The sequence below is a fragment of the Choloepus didactylus genome, chromosome 21 (genome assembly GCF_015220235.1).
Source record: "Choloepus didactylus isolate mChoDid1 chromosome 21, mChoDid1.pri, whole genome shotgun sequence".
Taxonomy (NCBI): Eukaryota; Metazoa; Chordata; class Mammalia; order Pilosa; family Megalonychidae; genus Choloepus; species Choloepus didactylus.
Window position 1 is genome coordinate 22,293,090 of NC_051327.1, and position 22,130 is coordinate 22,315,219.

Here is a 22,130-nt window from a genome sequence, read left to right on the forward strand (position 1 = left end):
CTGAATGGGCCAACTGATTCATCTTCCCTTCTCTGAGTCAATCACTCCAGCCAGGGGCATGGGATGCACTGATTGGCTGAGCCTGGGACACATGTCCCAGCCTCCATGCAATATGCTGAATGGTTGAGCATGAGTCACATGCTCACCCTCCAGGACATGGCATACGCTGATTGGCTGAGCTTAATTACATGCTCACCCCAAGCTGATAAGATTTAGAACCACCCCCACCCCCACTATATGGCTGAAGATTGGGAGAAGAAGGAGCTCTGGTGTAGAGGGGCCTGGGTGCTGAGTAGGTGGAAAAAGCAGATGGCGCCCTCAGGTCCTCATTATTCTTTTGGGAATTAACTAAAGCAATATGGGGAGGGTGGAACTATGGTTTTGGCACATAATGAGCACCCGGGGAATACCTGTCTAACCCCTGGCTCCCCAAACACCCCACAGCATCACCAAGTATGGCAGGTGAGAATTCCCCTTCTGCACCCCTAAACCTGTGTGTAGAGAAGAGCTTGGCCTTGCCCTAAGGGAGGTCTAGTCTTTGCCCTCAGGTTCTGGGAGCTAATCTCGGTCATACCTGATTGGAGTGTCCTTGTTTAGGGCAGGGCTGGCCACACCCGATGGACTCACAGTCCTACGGTGGGGAGCTATGCCAGAAAGACCAACCATGTGATTTAGGGTGAGGGGTTTGGGTCACTCCTTATCAGTTGACCTTGAGATGGAATCAACCACCTAGCCCATCAATCAATCAGTCATGCCTACCTATCGAAGCCCCAATAAAAACTCTGGACAGCGAAGAGTATTGGTTGGCAATATTCTGTGCATATTGTCACATATAGATACCGAGAGGGTTGTGTGTCCGGACGCCACTGACAGAGAGCAGAAACTCTGCATTTAGAACCCTCTTGGACTCTGTCCATGTTTCTTTTCCCTTGGTTTATTTTACTCTGTCCTTTCCCTGTAATGAACGTAACCATGAGTATAACAGCTGCTCAGTGAGTTCGGAGAGTCCTAGCAAATTACCAAATCTGAGGGTGGTTTGGGGAATCCCTCCCCAGACTTGCAGCTGGTATCAGAAGCGAGAGTGGTCTTGGGTGGCCTCTCCCTCCTGACATCATAGTTAGACCCTAACTGCTTGCAGTTGGGGTCAGAAGTCTTGGGCAGGCGTGGCTGTCGGGAGGCCTGTGCCGTCACTCCTCGCAGTTTGGCTAACTCCAGATAACCCCCATCCCCTTTTCCCCCTTCCCAAGCTTTCATTTTTCTCCAACAGATTTTTGCATTTTGCTGAAATCATGGACATTTTGGGGGTATTTATGCAAAACAGAAAGATGAAAATAAAAGTCAGAGCTTCCAGCTGGATGCTGCCTTGGAACGAGCTCCTCCTCACGCCTGCAGCCAGTGCCGACCTCCTCACTAGTGCGTGCCAACACGCTCGCTTCCTGGGCCAGGGGAGCGTGCATCAGACCAGAGAGCTGGGCCCTGGCAGTGACAGGCCTTTTGATCAGGGTGGCAGCTCCTGCTCAAGGCCCTGTTAACTCAGAGAAACACACCCAGGGATCGACAAGCAGAGCCCTCGCCTTGTCAAGGGGATCCGGGTGGACAGATGACTAAATTCTGTAGTACCATGGTTCAAATGCCAGGGTCTGAAGTGGGTCGGAGGTGGGGAGGCAGACAAGCCCCTCTTCCTGTCAGGCATACACGGTTAGGGGAGTTGCTGACTTGCCATCCAGTCTCCCGGGAGGCCTTTTGGCAGGAGGCAGAGACGGGAAGGGACGTCTGCAATATAACAATCAGGGGTCTTCCTGGGAATGAGTCATTTGCCAACCCAGTCGCGGTGCACATTTCTAGGCACTCTTTCCACGTGGAGCACGGTGGTGTTGGTTTTGCACCCATCACCTCACCCCCCGTCACTCCCCAGCCGAGGCTCTGCCCCTTATAGGGAAGGACAGACAGAGAGTCTGAAGGTCCACAGAGCTGGAAAACAACCCGCACTGTGGGTTCTCCTGCAGTCTAGCCAAGGCCCCGTGGTATAATGAATTCATCCAGTGCATTTACTGAGCACCTACTGTGTCTGGGCACTGCGGATACAGCCAGGAAGAAAGAAGCAAAAACCCCTGGCTTCACGGACCTTCTGCTCTAGTGGGGAGAACAGAGAACTAATATTAAACAGAACAATTACATAAATTCTGTGGTATCTTAGAAGATTGCAAATGCCGTTAACACCTAGATCAGAGGAAGGACTGACAACCTGCAGGGGGTGGGGGCTGAATTTTCAATGAGGTGGCCGGAGTGGGCCTCCTTTGGAAGGTGACTTGAAGGAGGCAGGGGACGGCGCTGTCCAGCGCAGCCGCAGCGGGTGCAAAGGGCCTGAGGCTGGAGCAGGGCTCTGCGTGTGGACTGCAGAGAGTAGAGAGAGCACAAGTGCGGTCAGCGAGGCAGCAGGGCCGGGTGGGTAGCGTGCAGCCAGCCTGGAAGGATTTGGCTTTGCAGCGTGAGCCCGTGGAGGGTTTGTGACAGAGGAGGAGGGAACGGGGACGGGCCCTACTTATGCTTTCCCTCTGGCTGCTCCAGTGACATCGGACTGTGGCACGGGGAAGTCTGGTGCGGCCATCTAGGGGTGAGCTGATGGCAGCCTGGGCGAGCATGGCGCAGAGGAGGTGGGGTTCTGGATGTGGTGTGAACGTGGAGGCAGTAGGATTTGCAGATGGCTTTGATCTGGAGTGTGAGAAGGGAGGCATCAGAGCGGTTGCCACGGTGAGCCACAGAAGCAGAGGCTGTTGTCTGTTTGGAGTGGTCCCTGGGGAGGGTTGGGGGTGGTTGGGAATTCAGATGGGGGCCTGGTAAGTTTCTCAAGAAGTCAAAAGGCAATTGCATGAAGCTGTCTGCAGTTTAAAGGGAGGTCTGGCCTGGAGATGTAAATTTGGGGTCACTGGTGAACAGGACCACCTTAAAGTACCACCAGTTGGGTGACTTAAAACAACAGAGATTTATTCTCTCACAGTTCCGGAAGCCAGGCGTCTGCAGGGCCACCCTCCCCCGGGAACCTGTAGGGGAACGTCGTTCCTTGCGGCCTCCAGCTCCTGGTGTTTGCCAGCAGTTTGCCACATCCTCGGCTTGTGGCTGCAGCCCTGGCTGTCTTCACCCTGACTCTCTCCCCTTCTTAGGAGCTGCCAGTCGTATTGGATTAAGGGCTCACCCTAATCCCATCTGACCCCTCCTCTTAATTTAGCTAATTCCATCTGCAGCCACCCTACTTCCAAATAAGGTCACATCCTGAGGGACCGGGCTTGGAGATTTACACATATCTTTTGGGGGTTCACAATTCACCCCCTAGCAGATTGTTTTAAGCCCTTTGGCCTGGATGAGCTCAGCAAGGGGAGGCTGCAGTTAGAGAAAGAGGTCCGAGAGCCCTGGGCGATTGGTGGGAAGTGGGGTTGGGGGACTGAAGGGAGTCAGTGGAGAAAACAGCAAAGCGGGGCGCAAAAAGGAGCTACCAGTGAAGGAAGGGGCCAACCGGGGGGCGTGGGGTCCCGGAAAGCCAGGGAAGACAGTTTTTCCAGGAGGAGGGAGTGAGCACCCGAGCCCAGTGTGGCTGCAGGTAGAGCCGGACGAGGACCGAGCGGGGCCTGTTGGATTTAGCCAGAGAGAGGCCCCCGGCCCCTCGGAGAGCTGTCCCCCTCTGCCTGGACCTCAAAGGGCAGGACACCCCAGCGTGGGGTGAAGAGACGAGAAGGGGAACGACTCAGAGACGGTGAGCTCCGGGGGTCCTGTCACAAAGCAGAGCAGAACACTGGGCAGTGGCTGGAGCGGGAAGGAGGGTCCCCAGGGGTTTCTGAGATGGGAGAAGACGTGGCGTGACTCCTTGGCGACCACGTTGCGTGGCAGGAAGGGAAGTGCGTGCCTGGGGGGTGCAGAGTCGTGCCTTCCAGCCGCGCATCCCGGGGGCTCCTACCAAATTCAGAAGGCATCCAGGAGGCCCGCGCGCCGCCACCCGCCGCCCCCAGACAGATGCCACTGCTTTTCCACCCATGGCTCCTCGAGGCTGACGCGGGGCCCGGCAGCTCCTTCCTGCCCCCTCCTCCCCCTCCCTGGCTGAGTAAAGTAGGCCCTATTCTAGGTTAGAGCCAAATAAAGCAGTCGAGAGTGACTAATTCCCTGTGAAATTGATGCTCCCCAAATGCCTCGCTGGTAATGGTGCTGGGAGCCATTTATCCGGCTTCGGGAAGGAGCTCCTGGCCTGCGGTGCTCGTTTCTGGTGGCCCTGGTGAAAGCCCCTCTCCTTTCTTCCTGGCCACCGTTCTCTGGAGCAAGAGGAAGCAGCTGCTGCCCCCAGAAGGGAGCTCTAGCCTGGACCTGCCAGGTTCGGGGATGGGTCTGTGAGGTGGCGGCCCCCATCCGGCCATTCACAAGGCCGTCACCGGACTTCACAGTTAGTGAGAACGGAGGGAGGGTACTGGGCTGGGGCGTCAGAGACCGATTCCCAGAGAAGGTGAGACATGAGTAGGACCCCGAGGACCAGGGGCTGCAGGACACATCTGCTGAAGGGGGGTGCGGGGAGCAGGCCCGTGGAGGAGGTTCTGGAAAAGAGCGAGTAGGGCAGGGAGAGGAGGGGGGAGGGAAGGACTCTCCCCCTGCCCCCAGCAGCTCCCCAGCAGGGCCCTCGCCCCTCTAGACCTCTAGCCCTTGTCCTTCCCTGACCCCACCCTGTCTACACCGGGCCGGGAGTGGTGTCTGTGTTCCTAAGCTGGACACCCCTTGCAGGCAGTGCCGGGTCTGCCAAAAAGCAGGAACCCCAAGGGTGGCAGATGAATGATGGAGGAGAGGGGAGACAGAATGGACATGGTGGGGTGGTTGTGAGTGGCCACTGCATCCAGTCTTCGAATCATTGGGTTGCTGCAGGGCTGTCGGGAGCTGGTGACCCCCCACGCCCAGCCTGAGGGCCTCGCTCTCCCCTCTGGAGGCTGGGGAGGCTGGGTGGGTCTCGGAGCACCCGGCTTTGGTCAGCAGTCCTGTGGGGCGGGGCCTCTTTCCTTCCAGGTGAGACTGGCCTGGTGGAAACCTCCCTGGAAACCCCAGGAGGGCATTAGAGTCGGGGAACAGGGGCCTGGGAGCCCTGCCATCCCCTGCAGACGGCTCTGAGGAGCGGCTGGAGGTGGAACATGGCCCCTGCTCCATCCCGTGGGAGGAGCCAGGGCCGCAGGGTGGACCCTGGGGACCCCCACACCTCAGATGTGCTGGGACCCAAGCCCTCAGGCAAATCGGGAAGGGATCTTGATCGCTTGAGGGCCCACCTCAATAAATGAACAATTGAGCACCGACTGTATCCAAGGCATCCTCATTAATTCTCACAACCACCTCGGAGGTAGGCAGTACTGAGGCTCAGAGAGGTTGTGGGCCTAGCCGAAGGCCACACAGCATGTATGTGCCCAAGTTGGGATTCGAACCAAGAATCGTCTGGCTCCTAGCAGATTCTACCAACCCACAGCATTTACTGTCAGCTCCTGAATCCTGATCCCAAGGAAGGGAAGGCTATTTTTTAAATTTTTTATTGTGTTAGCATATATATGAGAAACAAATTTCAATTTTATCATTTTCAAGTATAGAATTCGGTGGTATTAATTACATTCACCACCATCCATTACCAAGACTTTTCCAATCCCCCCAAACAGAACGTCTGTCCCCATTAACTCCTAACTCCCCACTCCCCTCCCCCAGCCCCTGGGAACCTCTAACGTTCCTTCTGTCTCCGTGGGTTTGCTTATTCTAGAAATTTCATATAGGTGAAATCATGCAATATTTTCTTTTTGTGTATGACTCTCTTTGCTCAGCTTAATATTTTCTAGGTTCATCCATGTCGTAGCAGGTGTCAGGACTTCATTCCTTTTTACACAGAATGGAGTCTTGGGGTTGCAGAATGCCTCCGTTGGAGAAAGTATTTTATTTTCACCTTGATGATTCCCCGATCCCTAAAGTTGAAAGGGGCCTCAGTTACTCTTCCTTTGATAGGTAGCCCAGGATGAATCAAAGACAGTAAATTTATTGTGCTTAAAGAGCCTGCTCGAGTATCTCAATAAAGCCCTCTGATTTATAGCCACAGTAATGATTTTAAGCATGTTGCAAATGATAAAAATCAGGCCTGCAGATGTACCAGAGAAACCATAGTAAAGGAAGAAAATCAGCAGTGAGATTAGATTCTGTATTAAAAGATAGAGTGATGGATTAAGGCCTCAAGTGTAAATTTAGTGTGATTTGCCAGCAAAAGTTGGGGGGCAGTAAATTCCAGGTGACAATCTGTGTACGGTGTACCAATATTTGTCACTTTTATTATTCTTTGTTCAGAAATTGTAGATGGGTCATTATTAGAAAAAAAACAACAATGTTCAATAAAGCTTAGAAATGAAAGTTTCTTGTTCTAAGGATACAAGCTAAAGCCTTAAATCCAAGCCACTGCATCAGATCACAGAACATTACCTAATGGAAGTTTCTTCCTATCGTGTCCATAAAGCATGCAGAGCCCCGAATATGTGAAAAAGGCCCTTGGAGGATTCCGGAACATGCCCGGGAAGGCGGGTAAATGTATTGGCCACATCTTCAAGGTGGCAGAGGCCAACTGCCCCTACTCCAGCACCCTCATCAATAGCAATACTGGATACCCAGCACTTCTCTCCATCCCTCATCCACGAGGCTTCTGGGAGCAATGGCAGGGAGAGCCCGGGGCATGCTGGCCTTATTTGCCTTGGCACGTCAGAGATCCCGTCTGCACCAGAGATCCTGGAGGAGACTGGACGACTGCTTCCAAAACTCCACTCGCCGTCGGCAGGTGATGTGGCCACGCACTCCGCACGGTGATTCCAGCGCTTCCTGCAGTGTGTGCGGGGAGGGGGGTGTCCTGTCGATATGGGCCTCGGCCATATGACTTGTTTTAGCAGGTGCGACATGAGCAGAGGCTTAAAACCTGCTTGCGGTCCAAGAATAAAGAAGCCACACAGGGTAGACCTGTGCTGCAGACCTGCACCCAGCCCCACAGAATAAATACTTGTTGCTGTGAGCCAAGGAGATTTTTAGATAACTTGTTACGCAGCATTATTGCTGCAAACGCTGACTGATACAGACCCTCAGCTGGGCCTAAGGGATAGCAGACTGCTTCTTTTTTTGTCTTCCTTGGTCAATGCCGACACTTTCATCAACCAAAAAGTGTATGGTCAGTCTTAGTAGCACCGGGTGGCTTCCTAGATTCTTGTAGTCAATTTTTGTCCAGGGCCTCTACTCCAGCCATCCCTGCTGCTTGCTCTGCTTTTCCCCCAGGTACCTTGCTTGGCTACTGCCCCCACTCTTCCAAGTTTTTCGAAACCTCACTGTTTCAATGAGTTCTACTCTGACCACCATTTTTAAATGCTATGTTCATAGACGTATAAATTACAAATGTAATCACCTTCGTAACCACCACCCAAACCAAAATGTTGAATGCTGACCATCCTTCTTTAAATACCCCGTGTTTAAACTGTTTTCCTTCTCCCCTTATCCTGCCCTACTTTTTCTTTTCTCATACTAATCATCTTCTAATTTACTTATTCATTTTTATATTTATTTACTTATTTATTATATTTTTACCCATCTACAATATTATTGTTTGTTTATCTCTCTCCCAGTATATTGTAAGTTCCACAAGGGCAGAAATTTCTGTCTCCCTTGTTCACAGCTGTATTCCAAGAGACTAGGGCAGTGCTGGCCTGTAGTAGGTGCTCAGCAAACATATTTTGAATGAAAGAATGAATCTCCACTTTATAGATAAGGAGAACGACGGAGCACCATGAGTCTGGATGAGGATTTGAACCCTGGCATCTGGTTCCAGACACCACAACAAGGGCTCCTGCCACCTCACATTCACTCTGGGCTTGGTTGTGTGGTCTGCTTTGGCCAATGGGACAAAGCTTGACCCCAGCAGAGGTGTGACAAGACAGATGAGGGCTTGTGTGATTGGAATACTCCCTCTTGCAGCCCTAAGCCACCCTGCTGGTGAGACCACACAGAACAAGGGAAATGTCTGGCCAACCCACAGCTGTTCCAGCCATCCCAGCTGAGACCCCAGGCATCTGGGTGAAGCCCTTTGGGAATCCTCAACCCCAGTCAAGCTCCCAGATAACTGCAGCTGCACTAGGAAGCCCAGATGAAACCAGCAGAAGAGCCACCCAGCTGAGCCCAGCCATATAACAGAGTCGTAATCAAATAAATTCTGTAAGTGGTGGTGGTTTTAAGCCACCAAGTTCGGGTGGTTTAAAATATGTCCACAAATATTTTGACACTCCCTTCAAAAAAAAAAAAGGGAGCTTAATTCCCCCACCCCCTTGAGAGTAGGCTGGATCCTTTGTGCAGGGAACTAGTGGGCTGCTTGACTCTGAATTTTTCTGGAACCTCTGTCTAAGCCTCATTCTAAGACATATTCATTTACATCCATCTGTTCTCCATCACTCCCTTTGATGGAGTCCTCTGTTGGAGAAGGGATGGTGTGGGGGCACCCCACAATGAGGCTCTAGGTTGATCTTCCTGTTAAGATCCCCCCTCCCCAAAGCAGGCATTTTCATGCATTGCTGGTGGGAGTACAAAATGCTACCACCCTCCTGTGAAGCGAAATGTGACAGGATCTAATAAAACTGTGTGCATTTACCTCTAACCCAGCAGTCCCCTTCCAGGAATCTATGCTGAAGATACATTTCCAACAACAACCATGTATGTATACAAGGTAAGTCGTTGCATCATCTGAAATAAATGCTCATACATGGGAGAGCAGTTGAATAAACAGGCAATTGTTTAAAAAAAAATAATAAAAAAAAAAAACAGGAGATCTTTATATATGGATGTGGAGCAATTTCCAGGATCCAGAGTGAAAAAAGCAAGGTGTGAAAAGTATCTATCCTGGGTTACATTTTTGGGTTAGAAAAAAGAAACACATAAACATGCATATATATATCTGCTCACTTTTGCAAACAGAAATACTGGTAGATAACCTCCAAATTAATGAAACCGGTTACTTGCAGGAGTGAACGGGACCAGAGTATTTCTCTCTCAGTACTACTTTTAAATACAGTTTTCACTATTCAATCAAAAATTAATTCAACAAAGTTGGGGGAAGGAAAGCCTAAATATTAAGAACATATATAAACATACTTAACTATATAGCAAATGCATGCTATAACCACGTAGAAGATGCTTTTAGAAAAATAATTACTCTAAGTATAAAAGAAATACATTTCCCCTTGAGCTTCTTTTATTGGCAATCCTGGTCCATTGAAGATACTCAAGAAATGCTTCTTTGAGTGAGTGAATGAATGAGTGAATGAATGAATGAATGAATGGATCCAGGACAGAAGCAGGAAGCTAAGAGTCCTACTATCCTCTCGGCCCAGATATGTCTCCTCTGGTCACAATTCATATAATTTAGGTTCTGTTAAGATCAACGTCACATCACAAAAATGAACCATACCTTGCTTCTGTGGCCTAACTTTCATTCCACCCCCAAGAAGAGTCTGGGCCCCTGCACCACCTGGCAGACAAGAGCTCAGGCTTTTGTCAGGTTTCCATCCTCTGGTGTTCAGGGGATGCCCCGGAGTGGCCCAGGTGGTCATGGAGTTTGGAGATGTTACCAAGACAGGCTTCTCCTGTCAGGCCCGGCCCAAGGCACCCCAAGCCCGAGAAAAGTGCTCCCAGCATGCAGTCCAGGCCCCATTCTCCTGGCCCCAAATGGGGAGGAAGACAAGTCCCCATTGTGCTCTTGCCCCGGGACCGGGCAGGGCTCCTGCACGATAACCGCTGCAGAGATCCACGTCTGCCCCCCATGCAGCAGCCTCTCACCTAGTCCACATTGCCTCCTCCTTCTTAATAAGAAAGTCCTGACTGTATCCTAGGGTAGTCTTACTAAAAGCTTCATTTCCTACTCTCTCTCTCTTGCAGCTAGAGGTGACCCATGAGATGTAAATGGAAGCTGTTGGATGGGGCTTCCACAAAAGCTCTTTAAAGGGAGCTGATTCCCTAGTAGATGCACTTTTTGTTGGTTCCCCACTTCCTCCTTCTTTCTGGAATGTGGATGTGATTGCTGGAACTTCAGCAGCTATCTTGAACCATGAGGCCGCTTTGTGACTACAAACCACATGATAAAAATCCTGAGCAAAGAGATAGAAGGAGCTTGATCATAAATGATTCTGTGTAGCTGCCAAACCATCCATGGACTGTGAGTCTCCTAACTGCTTTTATGTTTAAACAACTTCTTGAAGCCTATGCCATAGGAAAACAAATACCTCCTAAAATACAGTCCTGCTCACAGGGAATTATTCTTAGTTAAAGCAATAGCTGTAAAGGCAGGGAGCAAGAGAGCATTAGAAGAACTATTTGGGAAGCAGAAACAACTGCAGCAATGGGAGGGAGGCAGGGGGAGTCAAAGATGATTCTGAGGGCCCTGGTAAGTTTCAGGGTGCCGTCTCAGTTGGGGAACACAGTGGATGGTGTGGGTTGTGTCAGGGGGAAGGAGGCAGGGGAAACCCTGAGAGTGAGTTTCCATGAGACAGCCAAGGAAAGAATCAGTTAAATGGCACGCTGGGAACCCAGAGTGGGGCATGGCCGTCCACACAAGAACTGCCACATGGGCATCTGGGGTTTGACTGCTCCGGTTCAAATCCTGGCTCTCTTTTTGCTTATGAACTGGGCAACTTTGAGCAACTAGCTTCACCTCTCTGAGACTCAGTTTCTTATCTGTAGAGCTGGGCTGTCAAGTTCAGGGTTGGTTCTCTACCCACCCCTTTCCTGTCCTGCTTCCCCACCTCCCAAATGAAACCCCTGCCTCTGACCCGCCCTAGGACAGCGGATGAGGCCATCGTGGGGATCTGTGAGGCTCAACGATGAATCTATATAAAGTACCCACGACAGTGCCCGAGACCTTACAAGCACAGGGTTGCTATTTTTATCATGAATTTTATAGACTCAGGCCCGATCCCTGCTCTCTCAAACGCCCTTGTGCTCTCTACTAGCTAACGGGACCCCCACCCTCAATCCCAGCAGCTTGCCAAGCCCCCGGTCCCCTGGCCCGACGCCCAAGGGTGAAAGGTCTAACTCCATGTCTGCCATGTTTGGAGGAGGCACAAACCACTTATGAAAATATTTTTAACTCAGGAGGAAAATTGGCCACACACCAAAGGTGTGTCACTTTAAACAGGCCGGCAGCCTCTTTAGGGTTCCGGCACCCCCAGAGCCACCCTGTAATCTGCACAGCTGCTCAGAGGGTTTAGAGGACACCCAAGGAGGGCCCTGGGTTGTCGGGCACCGGGTGGAAGGAGTTGGAGCGAGAGGGTGAAGCCATCCACACAGCTCCGAGTCCGGCGGGGACAGCTTCAGAGGAGAGGCAGCGAGAAAAGGCCCCAAAATAACCTGTGACCCCGACTCTCAGAGCCACCTGCTCCTCTGACCAATGGTCCACAAATTCAGGGACTTCCCGTCACACCCTCAATGTCAACAATCCACCAGAAGGACTCACAGAACCAGGGAAAGTGCAGGGCTCACAGTGACAGTTTTATTATAAGCAAAAGTATACAAATAAGAAGACGCCAAGAAGAGATGCAGGGGTGAAGTCCAGGAATGGGGGCCCCTAATTAAACCTCCCAGGCCCTTTCCCCGGGAGTCAGGGCTCGTCACCCTCCCGGCATGTCAATGCATCTTACCCCCCAGGGATGCTCACCCCAGCTTTGCTCTCCTGAGTTCTTTTGGGGTCTCAAGACCCATGTGGTTGAACTCGATCTCCAGCCCCCTCCCCTCCCCAAGCCCCCTGATCACAAAGGTGATCTTTGCGCAATGACCAGCCCTCCCCCACCCTAAATCTACAGAGGTAGCAGCCCCCCACCCTGAGTCATCTCATCGGCATAAAACATCAGGGGTGATCTGGAACCCACCATAAATAACAAAAGACACATCAGCCACCAGAAATTCTGAAGAGTGAGAGGGTATCTTCCAGGAATGGGGGACAAAGGCCAGCGGAGTTGCTTATCCTGCAGCCGACCGCCTTTCATTCCGAGGGGCTCAGGCGGCGCACAGGCCCTGACACCTTTGCAGAGAAACTGAGGCCTCGTCTGTGCAGGTCAAAGCCAGAAGATACGTGTCTCAGCTCCCCAGTTAGCCGGGGCTTTGTGGACCTTGGCCAGCCCCTCTCTTTCCACTCATCGAACATGAAGCCATTGTTTCAAAAGAGACAGTGAACCCGGAGGCAGCCCCGTGTGTGTGCTTCGTGGCGGGAGATCTGGGGGACAGGTAGACGGTGTCCCAGGTATCGGCTTAGTTCAAGGGAAACTAATGAAGAATGCGAAATGAAAGAATGCACTTGTGTGTATAAAAAAGAGAAACATCAGAGCAAAGAATAAAGAATAATATGCGTGCTCCACTCTCAGTGGCCTTGGCGATGCTTGACATTTCTGGGAAACAAATTTAGCATATGAACCAACAATTTAAAACCGCGTGCCAAACAGACCAATGGGAACAGAACCCGTGGGAGAAGAGACAATGTGGAAAGGCGGTGCATCCTAAAATAGGCACCGTTGGCTGCTGTGTCCACACAAGCAAAAGGGGCAAGTTGTCAAGGGAGTTTTACTGAAGCAGCAAAAAGAGTAAGCATGAGGACCCGGCTGTTGAGGGAGTATGGCGGTGGGGATGGGGGTGGGGAGTTGCTGGTCTGATTTCCCAGATTCTTGGCCTGTAAATTTCCAGCCAGTGGTTCAAATCCCACTTCCCATTTCCCCAAGGTCTGGCCACTGATGAAGGTTCCATAGAGCAGGCCCCAGAGTGCCGTGTGACACCCCACGGACCCTCCTATCCAACATGTCCCAAACTGACTGACTGTCTCACCATGGCACCCCAAAACCTGTTCCTCCCCCACAGTCCCCCATCTCAGGGAGGGGATCCTGTCACCCAAGCACCGGGACCAGAGACCCAGGCGTCACGCTGGGTGAGGCAGGGTTGTGCCCTGAGGACGGGTGCAGGCTCGCGAGCCAGACTGCCTGGGTTCTGGGTTCAAATCCCAACTCTTCCACTTATGAGTCAGATGCTGTTCTAGCTTGCTAATGCTGCCAGAATGCAAAACACCAGAAATGGATAGGCTTTTATAAAGGGGGGTTATTTGGTTACATAGTTACAGTCTTAAGGACATACAATGTCCAAGGTAAGGCATCAACAATTGGGTACCTTCACTGGAGGACGGCCAATGGCGTCCAGAAAACCTCTGTTAGCTGGGAAGGCACGTGGCTGGCATCTGCTCTGGAGTTCTGAGTTTAAAATGGCTTTCCCCCAGGACATTCCTCTCTAGGCTGCAGTTCCTCAAAAATGTCACTTTTAGTTGCTCTTGGGGTGTTTGTCCTCTCTTAGCTTCTCCGGAGCAAGAGTCTGCTTTCTACGGCCGTCTTCAAACTGTCTCTCATCTGCAGCTCCTCTCTCAGCTCCTGTGCATTCTTCAAAGTGTCCCTCTTGGCTGCAGCAGGCTCGCTCCTTCCGTCTGAGCTTATGTAGTGCCCCAGTAAACTAATCAAGGCCCATGCTGAATGGGCGGGCCAACACCTCCATGGAAATTATCCAATCAGTGTCATCACCCACAGTTGGGTGGGTTGCATCTCCATGGAAACACTCAAAGAATTACAATCTAATCAACACTAATATATCTGCCCACACAAGATTACATCAAAGATAATGGCATCTTGGGAGATATAATGCATTCAAACTGGCACAGATGTCCTGGAGCAAGTTAATTTCTCTGAAGCTCCCCAGGTCTCTACAAAGAGTAGTTGCTTCCCGGGGCAGATGGAAGGATTTAATGAGTTGAAACTTGCAAGGCCCAGAGCAGCACCTGGTCTGTATTAAGCCCTCAAAAATGCTGACTCTTCTCGCTGTTGGGAGTGTCAGTGTCTCATCAATGACAAATGTGTCCTGCCTCTCAGGCCCCAGTGTCCCTCCTGCTGGACATCCCTGGTCCTCCTCTGTCTTTGTCCTGCCCTCCATTCTCCTCCAAGCAGCCAGAGTGACACAGAGCCGGGTGGGATGGGGCTGCAGGTGAGCTCACCCCCAGCCTGCATGCCTGAGAGCTGCCCTCTTCTGTCCCCTCGGGACCTCCTGGTCCCCAAATGCCCTTACTTTGGAGGCCGCAGTAGGTTGAATAAGCACCCCCCACCCAATTCATGTGCACGTAGAACCTCAGAGCATGACCTATTTGCAAAGAGGGTCTTTGCAGATATAAGGGGAGCTCCTGCTGGATTCAGGTGGGTCCTCAAATCCAATGTCTGGTGTCCTGGTGAGAAGAGAGGAGGCCACAGGGAAGAAGGTGTCAGCGACTGGAGCATGCAGGTGTGTGCCAAGGAACCCCCAGGGTGGCCGGTCACCCCCACACACTGCAAGAAGCAAAGGACTGACTCTCCCCAGAGCCTCGGAGGAACCTGGCCCCACCCATACTTGGGTTTGGGACTTCCGGACCCCAGAACCGCGAGAGAATAAAATGCTTTTGTTTTGAGCCCCCCAGTTTGTGGTGATTTGTAAGAGCACCCCTAGGAAACCATAACAGAGCCCCTTGCCACCACGCCCCTTGCTAAATAACGTCATTCAACATACACTTCGAACCATGTCGCTGTTGACGAATCGTCACGGCGGGACCTTTCGTAGATGTTTAATTAAACTTGCATTGATTACGATTTTGCAATTTTCTTTCCATATTTCACAGCCAATAATTGCTTTTCCCAGGTTTGAGACATTTTCTTCGGCCTTTGAAAAGCCTGGAGCCCAAGGGCCTCGGTGGAGAAAATGTGCCCCACCTCGTCCATCAAAGAAGATGGACCACATGCCCAGCCTGGGCAGAGAGAAAAACTGACCTTCCCCGACGGGCTCCTGCCCCAGAAGCGTCAGGGACACGGTGGTGCAAGATGCCAAGCATCACGACACTTTTCCTGTTTAGGGGAGTGGACGGGGCCAGTGCCCACTCACTCCCTGCTCCCTGGGGGCTGCGTGGGGTCAGGGGACCCCGGCTCAGCCCACCAGCCTCCTGCAGAGCCAGTTTGCCGTCTGGCTGCAGATGGGGGGGGGGGCGGTCAGCAGAGCACAGCGCTCCGGCACCCCGGCCTCCTCCAAACCTCCACACCATCTAAGAGGTTAAGATGTTAGGAAGACAAAGGTCACTGCCAGACCTTGGGAAACAGGCCCCCAACCTTGCTCTGCTCACTGACTGCCTCCCCTTTTGTGAATCTGCAGCCCTGCCCTTGGCTGCAATCCCCACCTGTTGGCAGCTGTCCCACCCCCTGGAGGGCTGCTCACGCCAGCTGAGCTCACGAGCTCCTCCTCCCTCCCACACATCAGGGAGAAGGCGGTGGCCTTGGAATCAGAGGCACAGAGCTGCCACCAGTGCCCACGTCACCTCAAACAAGCCACACGCCCCCACTGGGGATGCAGTCATGCCCCCCACAAAAGGCATCCTCTGCTCCCAGCCCCTGGCCCTGTGGTATGATCCCATTTGTGAGCAGGGCCTCTGACAGTGTCACTGTTGGTTAAAATGGGGCTCATTTGTGAACAGGATCTTCAGGGATCCTATTTAGGGATAGGGATCCCTAACCGGGGTGGGTCTTAACCCAGACAACTAGAGTGATGATAAGCCAAGGAGATTCAGACACAGTGAGTCAGAAGAAGCCGGAGGACCAGACACGGGAGAGAGAGAGCCAAGTGACGGGGGGTCGCCAGGATGCTACAGACCCTGCCGAGACCTCAGTGTCGGATTCCAACCTCCAAAACCATGGACGATAAATTCCCATTGTTGAAGCCAGCCCTTTGTGTGCTGTTCCGGTTTGCTAATGCTGCCAGAATGCAAAATACCAGAAATGGATTGGCTTTTATAAAGGGGGTTTATTTGGTTACAAAGATACAGTCTTCAGGCCATAAAGTGCCCAAGGTAAGGCATCAACAATAGGGTACCTTCCCTGGAGAAAGGCCATTGGCGTCCAGAAAACCTCTGTTACCTGGGAAGGCACGTGGCTGGTGTCTCCTTACTCCCAGGTTGCGTTTCAAAACGACATTCTTCAAAATGTTACTCTTGGTGTGTCTTGTCCTCTCTTAGCTGTAGCTCCTCTTCAAAATGTCACTCTTGACGCGAAAGCCGCGGCTTCCGCCTTCCTGCTTCCGGTCTGATGAATTTAAACCTTCTCTCAGAATTGTATGGCAGAACTAAAGAAGACGACAACCAAGGGTCATCTGAAATTGTGATTGGCTCTCTCGTAATTCCAGGACAAAGTCAGAGATCACGACTCAAGCATAAGTTTTCCTAAGACCACTACAAAGATGTTTGATATAAAGGCTTGGGCTGAGTATGTTGTGGAATGGGCTGCAAAGGACCCATATGGCTTCCTTACAACAGTGATTTTGGCCCTTACTCCATTGTTCCTAGCAAGTGCTGTACTATCCTGGAAATTGGCCAAGATGATTGAGGCCAGGGAAAAGGAGCAGAAGAAGAAACAAAAACGTCAAGAAAATATTGCAAAAGCCAAATGACTAAAAAAGGATTGAAGAAAAGAACAGGCTCTGAAACCAGAGGAAAATTATTTGGAAAATTATGCAGCTTTGGAGAAGGACTCAACTAAGGTTTCTTCTTTGGGTTTTGTGACCGTATTATATAGTAAACAAAGTCTGACTATATGGAAGAATCATGTTAGTTATGACCTCAGTACTGTAGTAACTTTTACGCTTGGATATAGAAATATGTTGGTATCTGTGACAGTTATTGGGTAAATTGGCATTTATTCTACAAAATCTTTATAACTGATCATTTATTACGCTATCTACTGAAATAAAAATATCCTATGGTGAAAAAAATGACTTTAGATTATGAACTTTATTCAAATAGCAGCTTAAATTCAGGTCCTGTTCTGGACAAAGAAAGTAAAAGTCAGAATTGTCCTCTTTAAGATGAAAAGTATGTTTGGGCTTAAAAAAGTGTATTAATCACATCCTTTGTCATTATTGATTTCATGCAATATAATCATTTCTGGTTTCCTCAAAGCAAATATTAATCATTTAATTCTTTATTTTCTGTATGGTTTGTGTGATTTTTAGCCTTTACACTGGTAATATAAATATCAGACATTCTGCATTTTTTAAACCTAATTTTATAAAGAGTTCTCTTGACTAGTAGAATACTGCCTGCTGGATATAACATTTTTTTTATTTACGAGCACGGCCATTCTTAGACATGACTTGTGTAGAATAAAATTATAATTTAAAGCTTGCAGTACAAATACCAAACATTATAGTACCTTGAAACCTCTTTATTTTTGCTTGCACTAAGTAGAAATGTGAAATAGTTAATATTCTTATCAGGTAATTTGCTTATTATATACCACTTTTGTTTTTTACTCCATTTTTTTGTTTAACTCATGTGGTAGTGATGTCCTATACTTTTTGACCAAACAAAAGAGTTCTTTTAAGGAACTCTTAAGATGAATAGTTGAGTCGTACTTCATAAGTGTTAAGGAAAGCTTGGAAAAATTTTGTTGTGCATAGTAATTGGGGTGAAAATAGATAAATTACTTCAAAATGAGAATGTTACATTTGGAAGTAAAGAGCTAAAGACTATTTCTCATTAAGTAGTAAAACTGGAATTTTTGCTATTAAACATGGCTTTTGTAAATATGTGCTCTAAAATTTTTTTTCTTGGTCAGTCTTTCATAGCTTATTAATGTTTTCCTTACTTTTTATATGAATTTTAAGTTACAGAAAATTGTCCAACAGCTAATTTAAAAATGAAACTAGATATTGAAATAAATTTGATATTTTTATAAAGAAAAAAAAAAATGTCACTCTCAGCTGCTCTGAGGTCCCTCTGGTTGTGAGCTCTTTTCATAGGACTCCAGTGAGCTAATCAAGACCCACCCTGAATGGGTGGGGCCACATTTCCATGGAAACATTCAATCAAGAGGTCACACCCTAATCAAAGGTGTCACAGTTGGGTGGGTCACATCTCCACAGAAACAATCAATCAGAAGGTTCCAACCTAATCAACACTAATACATCTGCCCCCACAAGATTGCATTAAAGAACATGGCTTTTCTGGGGGACATAGTATATACAAACCAGCACATGTGCTATTTGTCACAGCAGCCCTGGGCCTCAGTTTCCTCAGGTGAAAAATGGGCATAACTGAATCTCCCAGGGTAAGGGGGTGGGTCTTTCCTCTTAAGTTCCAGGCACACAGTAGGTGCTCAATAAATAGCACCTCAAGCAAGCACTGTTTTACCCCCAAGTTTTCTCTCCAAGCTGACCCCTCATGGTCATAGCTCCATTAAACATTGCTTCACAGCCTCCATATCCTGGACACACTCCACAAACCCACCGCACATCGGTGGGGGTTCCTGATAGCACAGAAGCTGGGTGCGGGAACTTCACTCCACGTGGAAGATCGTCCCCAGATCCGGCTGCCCGAGGTCTGCCTGGCCACGTTTGGCTGCCCTTCTCTAACTTTTCCCCACACCAGTCTTCACGTCCTCTTGTCTTTCACCCTCCTTTGTGCATCCTATCTGCCCACTCCATGGCCCTGAAGGCCCCCTGCCCCATCGGATACACCTCCCAAGGGACAGACAGAAGGAGCCCCGTCTGTCAGGGAACAAGTACCCCCCGACAGGATGGACACAGCAGGCACGTGTAAATACCTGCAGTGAATGAATGAGTTGGGTCTTCATAGACTGAGGGCCGAAGGAAAGCCCAGTTGGGTGCCCAGTTTGCTTTCTGCATTGCCGACTTGGAGACCCTCAGTAAGCTAGCACGTGTGGGACGTGACCTCTCGCAAGGGGGATACAGGACCCCACCTTCCACCCCATCTCGGGACACGTTACCCTCTCGTCTTTCAATGCATCCACCTGTGGATGAACCACATCTCCATCTCGGCCCCGCCCCGTCGTCATGACAGCGTGGCCACCCACCTTACACATTTCAGAGATGCTCCATTTTCTTGTAAATCCACTTGCAAGAATGGATCCGAGTGGCAGCCAGGCACCCAAACTCTATGGCTCTGTCCATCATAAAGCCCCAGGTTTTTAATGTCTATGCCGTGTGACTTTTAACTTCTTCTTTTAAGTAAGAATTAGCTCAGAGGTAATTGCTTAAATCACATTGATGAAAATCAATACGGAGTAAATGAAATGTAAAGCTAAATTTATCCTGGACGCGTTCCTTGTCAGCTTTGCATAATGCAATGACAAAGCAACTATGTTGCCTTCCAGGCTTAGAGTTTTTGTTGTTTGCCATCTCCAAAGGAGACGTGATTATAGGACCCATTTATCAAACAGATTAGGGAAATCGGAGAATGGGAATTGGTTTTCTACCGGTCTGGATACTACATCAAGGGGACCCTTAGGTCTGCATTTTTCACGCTGTGTCCAGTGAGCACCTCAAAGTACGCGGTTTTCCCTCCTTTCTCCCTGACCCACAGCCCCGTAGACAGGAATGGAGTGGGAGAGGCCCCACCTCCTGTCCCAGGACCCTTGCCCAGCTGTGAGAAAGGCTTGTTTTCCTCAAACTGCATTGCCAAGGCTATGGCATCCGATCCTGCAGAGCTGAATGAAAGAGGCTGGTTTCCGGGGTTTTTCTTGGGCATTTCCTAATCTAGAATGTGTTTGGTTTTCTTTTGCAACCCGGGCTGCCAGCCCATCCTCCCCACCACTCTGCAAAGTTCTCCCGTGATGAACATGAATAAATCAAACCTTCTCGGCTTCAGCTGCTGTGCCGGGAAGGCATTTGGGGCTGTTGGGAAGACCGGAGGCTTCTCCCAGTTGGGGGTTCTCAAGTCTCAATCCGGGGGTGGTGCGGGGGGTGGGGGGCAGGCAGATCAGCGTCACCCGGGGACTTCACAAAATGTGCACTCCTGCACCCCTGGTCGCGGGGTGAGGCCCGGGAGGGAGTGCCCTGCAGAAACCCCCACCCTGGATGTATGTGTAGCTGTGTGTGGTATTAAGCGATGTTCAGAGATACTACAATTTTTATTTCAAGGAACCGGCTGATGCGATTTTGGGGATGGGTAAGTCCGAGATCCACAAGGCAGATGGTGCAGCAGCCCGGAAACCCAGGCAGGAGACAGCACTGCAGTCTCCAGGCAGAATTTCTTCCTCTCTGGGAAACCCCTGGTTTTGGCTCTTAAGTCCTTCAGCAGATTGGGTGAGGCCCACCCCCGTTATCAATGGTGATCTTGTCTTTAAAGTCAGCTGATGGCAGATGCTGATCCCACCCACAAAATGCCTGCGCAGCGACATCCAGGCCACCGTTTGATGAAACCATTGTGCACCACAGTCTAGAGAAGCTGACGTGTAAAAGTCACTGTCTCAGAGATGCTGCCCCGTGGTGCCCAACACCTTCCAGCAGATTCTGGCAAACGCAGACCTCTCCAGGGACAGCGTGTCCTGGCCCTGCCTGCCCTCCAGGAGCATGGGTACCTGGAGATGTACATGAAGCTTCCCTCCCTTGTCTGGGGTGTCTTCTTTGCCACCATCAACCCCCAAAGCCCTTCTGCCAAAGACTCTGAAAACCCAGAGGGCATCTTTCTTGAAACAAGTCTCCATCTTGGAGGTTGTCTTGGCTCCCTAGGATGGCCATAGCCAAGTGCCCCCAACTGGGCGGCTTAAAACCACAGAAACTGATTCCCCTCACAGTCCTGGGGCCAGAAGTCTGAACTCAGGGGGTGACAGGGCTGGCTCCTCCTGGAGGCTCTGTTCACGCCTCTCTCCTGGCTTCTGCCCGCGTCCCCCCATCCTTGGCTCCAATCCCTCCCTCTGTCCTCACGGGGCCTTCTCCCGAGGGTATCCCTGTATCCTCTCCTTTTCTGGCTGTGTCTTCTCCTCTTCTTAGTGGGACACCTGTCATTGGATTTAAGACCCACTCAGTTAATCAGGATGCTCTCATCATCTCAAGACCTTCTCTTAACAACATCTGCAAAACCCTTTCTCCAAATAAGGTAACACTTACAGGTAGCCGGGGTTATCTTCTGGGGGCCCCAATTCAACCTACTACAGAAGGGATTTCAATTCCATATTTCCTCGATTCCAAGACTCTGTGTCCACCTGCCTTTTGGTGTTTCTAACATCTGTGTGTATCTCGCAACCATTGTTGGTCTCCAAGGCAGTATTTCCACCCACCCCAAGGTGCTCGTGTCTTACGCTCTCTGGTGACTTGAAAAGGGGGGCGGGGAGCCTCCTTTTGCTGGAGATCAGAGATGGAGAGCCCCTGGGGCACCTGGGATAAATTCCCGAGGGGCTCTAGGCCAGCTCTACCTTCTAAGTAGGACCAGCCTTGTTTTTTGTTTTTAATTGTTGTAACATAGGTATAACATAAAATTTGCCATTTTAACCATTTTTAAGTGCACAATTCAGTGGTGTTAATTGTATTCCTTATGTTGGGCGGCCAACACCATCATCCGTTACCAAAACTTTTTTGTCACCCCAAAAAGAAACTCTGTCCCCATTAAGCATTAACCCCTACTTCTCCCTGCCCTGGCAGCCTCTAACCCACTTTCTGCCTCGATGGATTTGTCTACTTAGCTTTTTCATGTACGTGGAATCATACAATTTTTGTCCTTTCGTGTCTGGCTTCTTTTACCTAGCCTGATGTTTCCTAGGTTCATCCGTGTTGCCACGTGGTATCCGAACTTCTTTCCTTTTATGGCTGAATAACATTCCCCTGTATGGAGACACCACATTTTGCTTATCATGTGATGATGGACATTCGAATTGCTCCTCCCTTCTCCAGGCCTGCCTTTTCCCCACTCCCTGGGGGCTATCTGTCAGCAACGGGGGGCCGTACCCCATAATCTGCAGCCACCTAGCCCCAGAGAGGGGATGTGTGTGTGTGGGGGGGGTCGTCAGGTGTCAGGCCCAGCTGCAAGCCCTTCCCATTAATTGCATCATTTGTCTCCAGCCCTTCTGGGGCTGGGTCAGTAAGGGGTTACAAGTGTCACCTCCCTGCCTCAAATGGTGTCCCCTCTCCCACCCCACCACTCAGATATAGTTAAACTCTTTGGGTCATGACATTTGTAATCATTTTGTGGTTTTTTTGTTTTTTTGTATTTTTGCTTTATTTTTCTCAGCCTTCCCAAATCA

The 22,130-nt window shown here is 50.1% G+C and overlaps 1 protein-coding gene across 1 annotated transcript; it reads left to right on the plus strand.

Moving 5' to 3' along the window:
• Nucleotides 1-16,250: 16,250 nt before the first annotated feature.
• On the plus strand, nucleotides 16,251-16,843 carry LOC119518024 (small integral membrane protein 15-like). The gene has a single exon (XM_037815119.1). It carries the CDS (start codon nucleotides 16,333-16,335, stop codon nucleotides 16,540-16,542), a length of 210 nt encoding a protein of 69 aa, XP_037671047.1. The 5' UTR covers nucleotides 16,251-16,332; the 3' UTR covers nucleotides 16,543-16,843.
• Nucleotides 16,844-22,130: the final 5,287 nt, after the last annotated feature.

Coding starts and splice junctions, on each gene's coding strand:
- LOC119518024 (XM_037815119.1), top strand. CDS start 16,333: ATGTTTGATATAAAGGCTTGGGCTGAGTATGTTGTGGAATGGGCTGCA.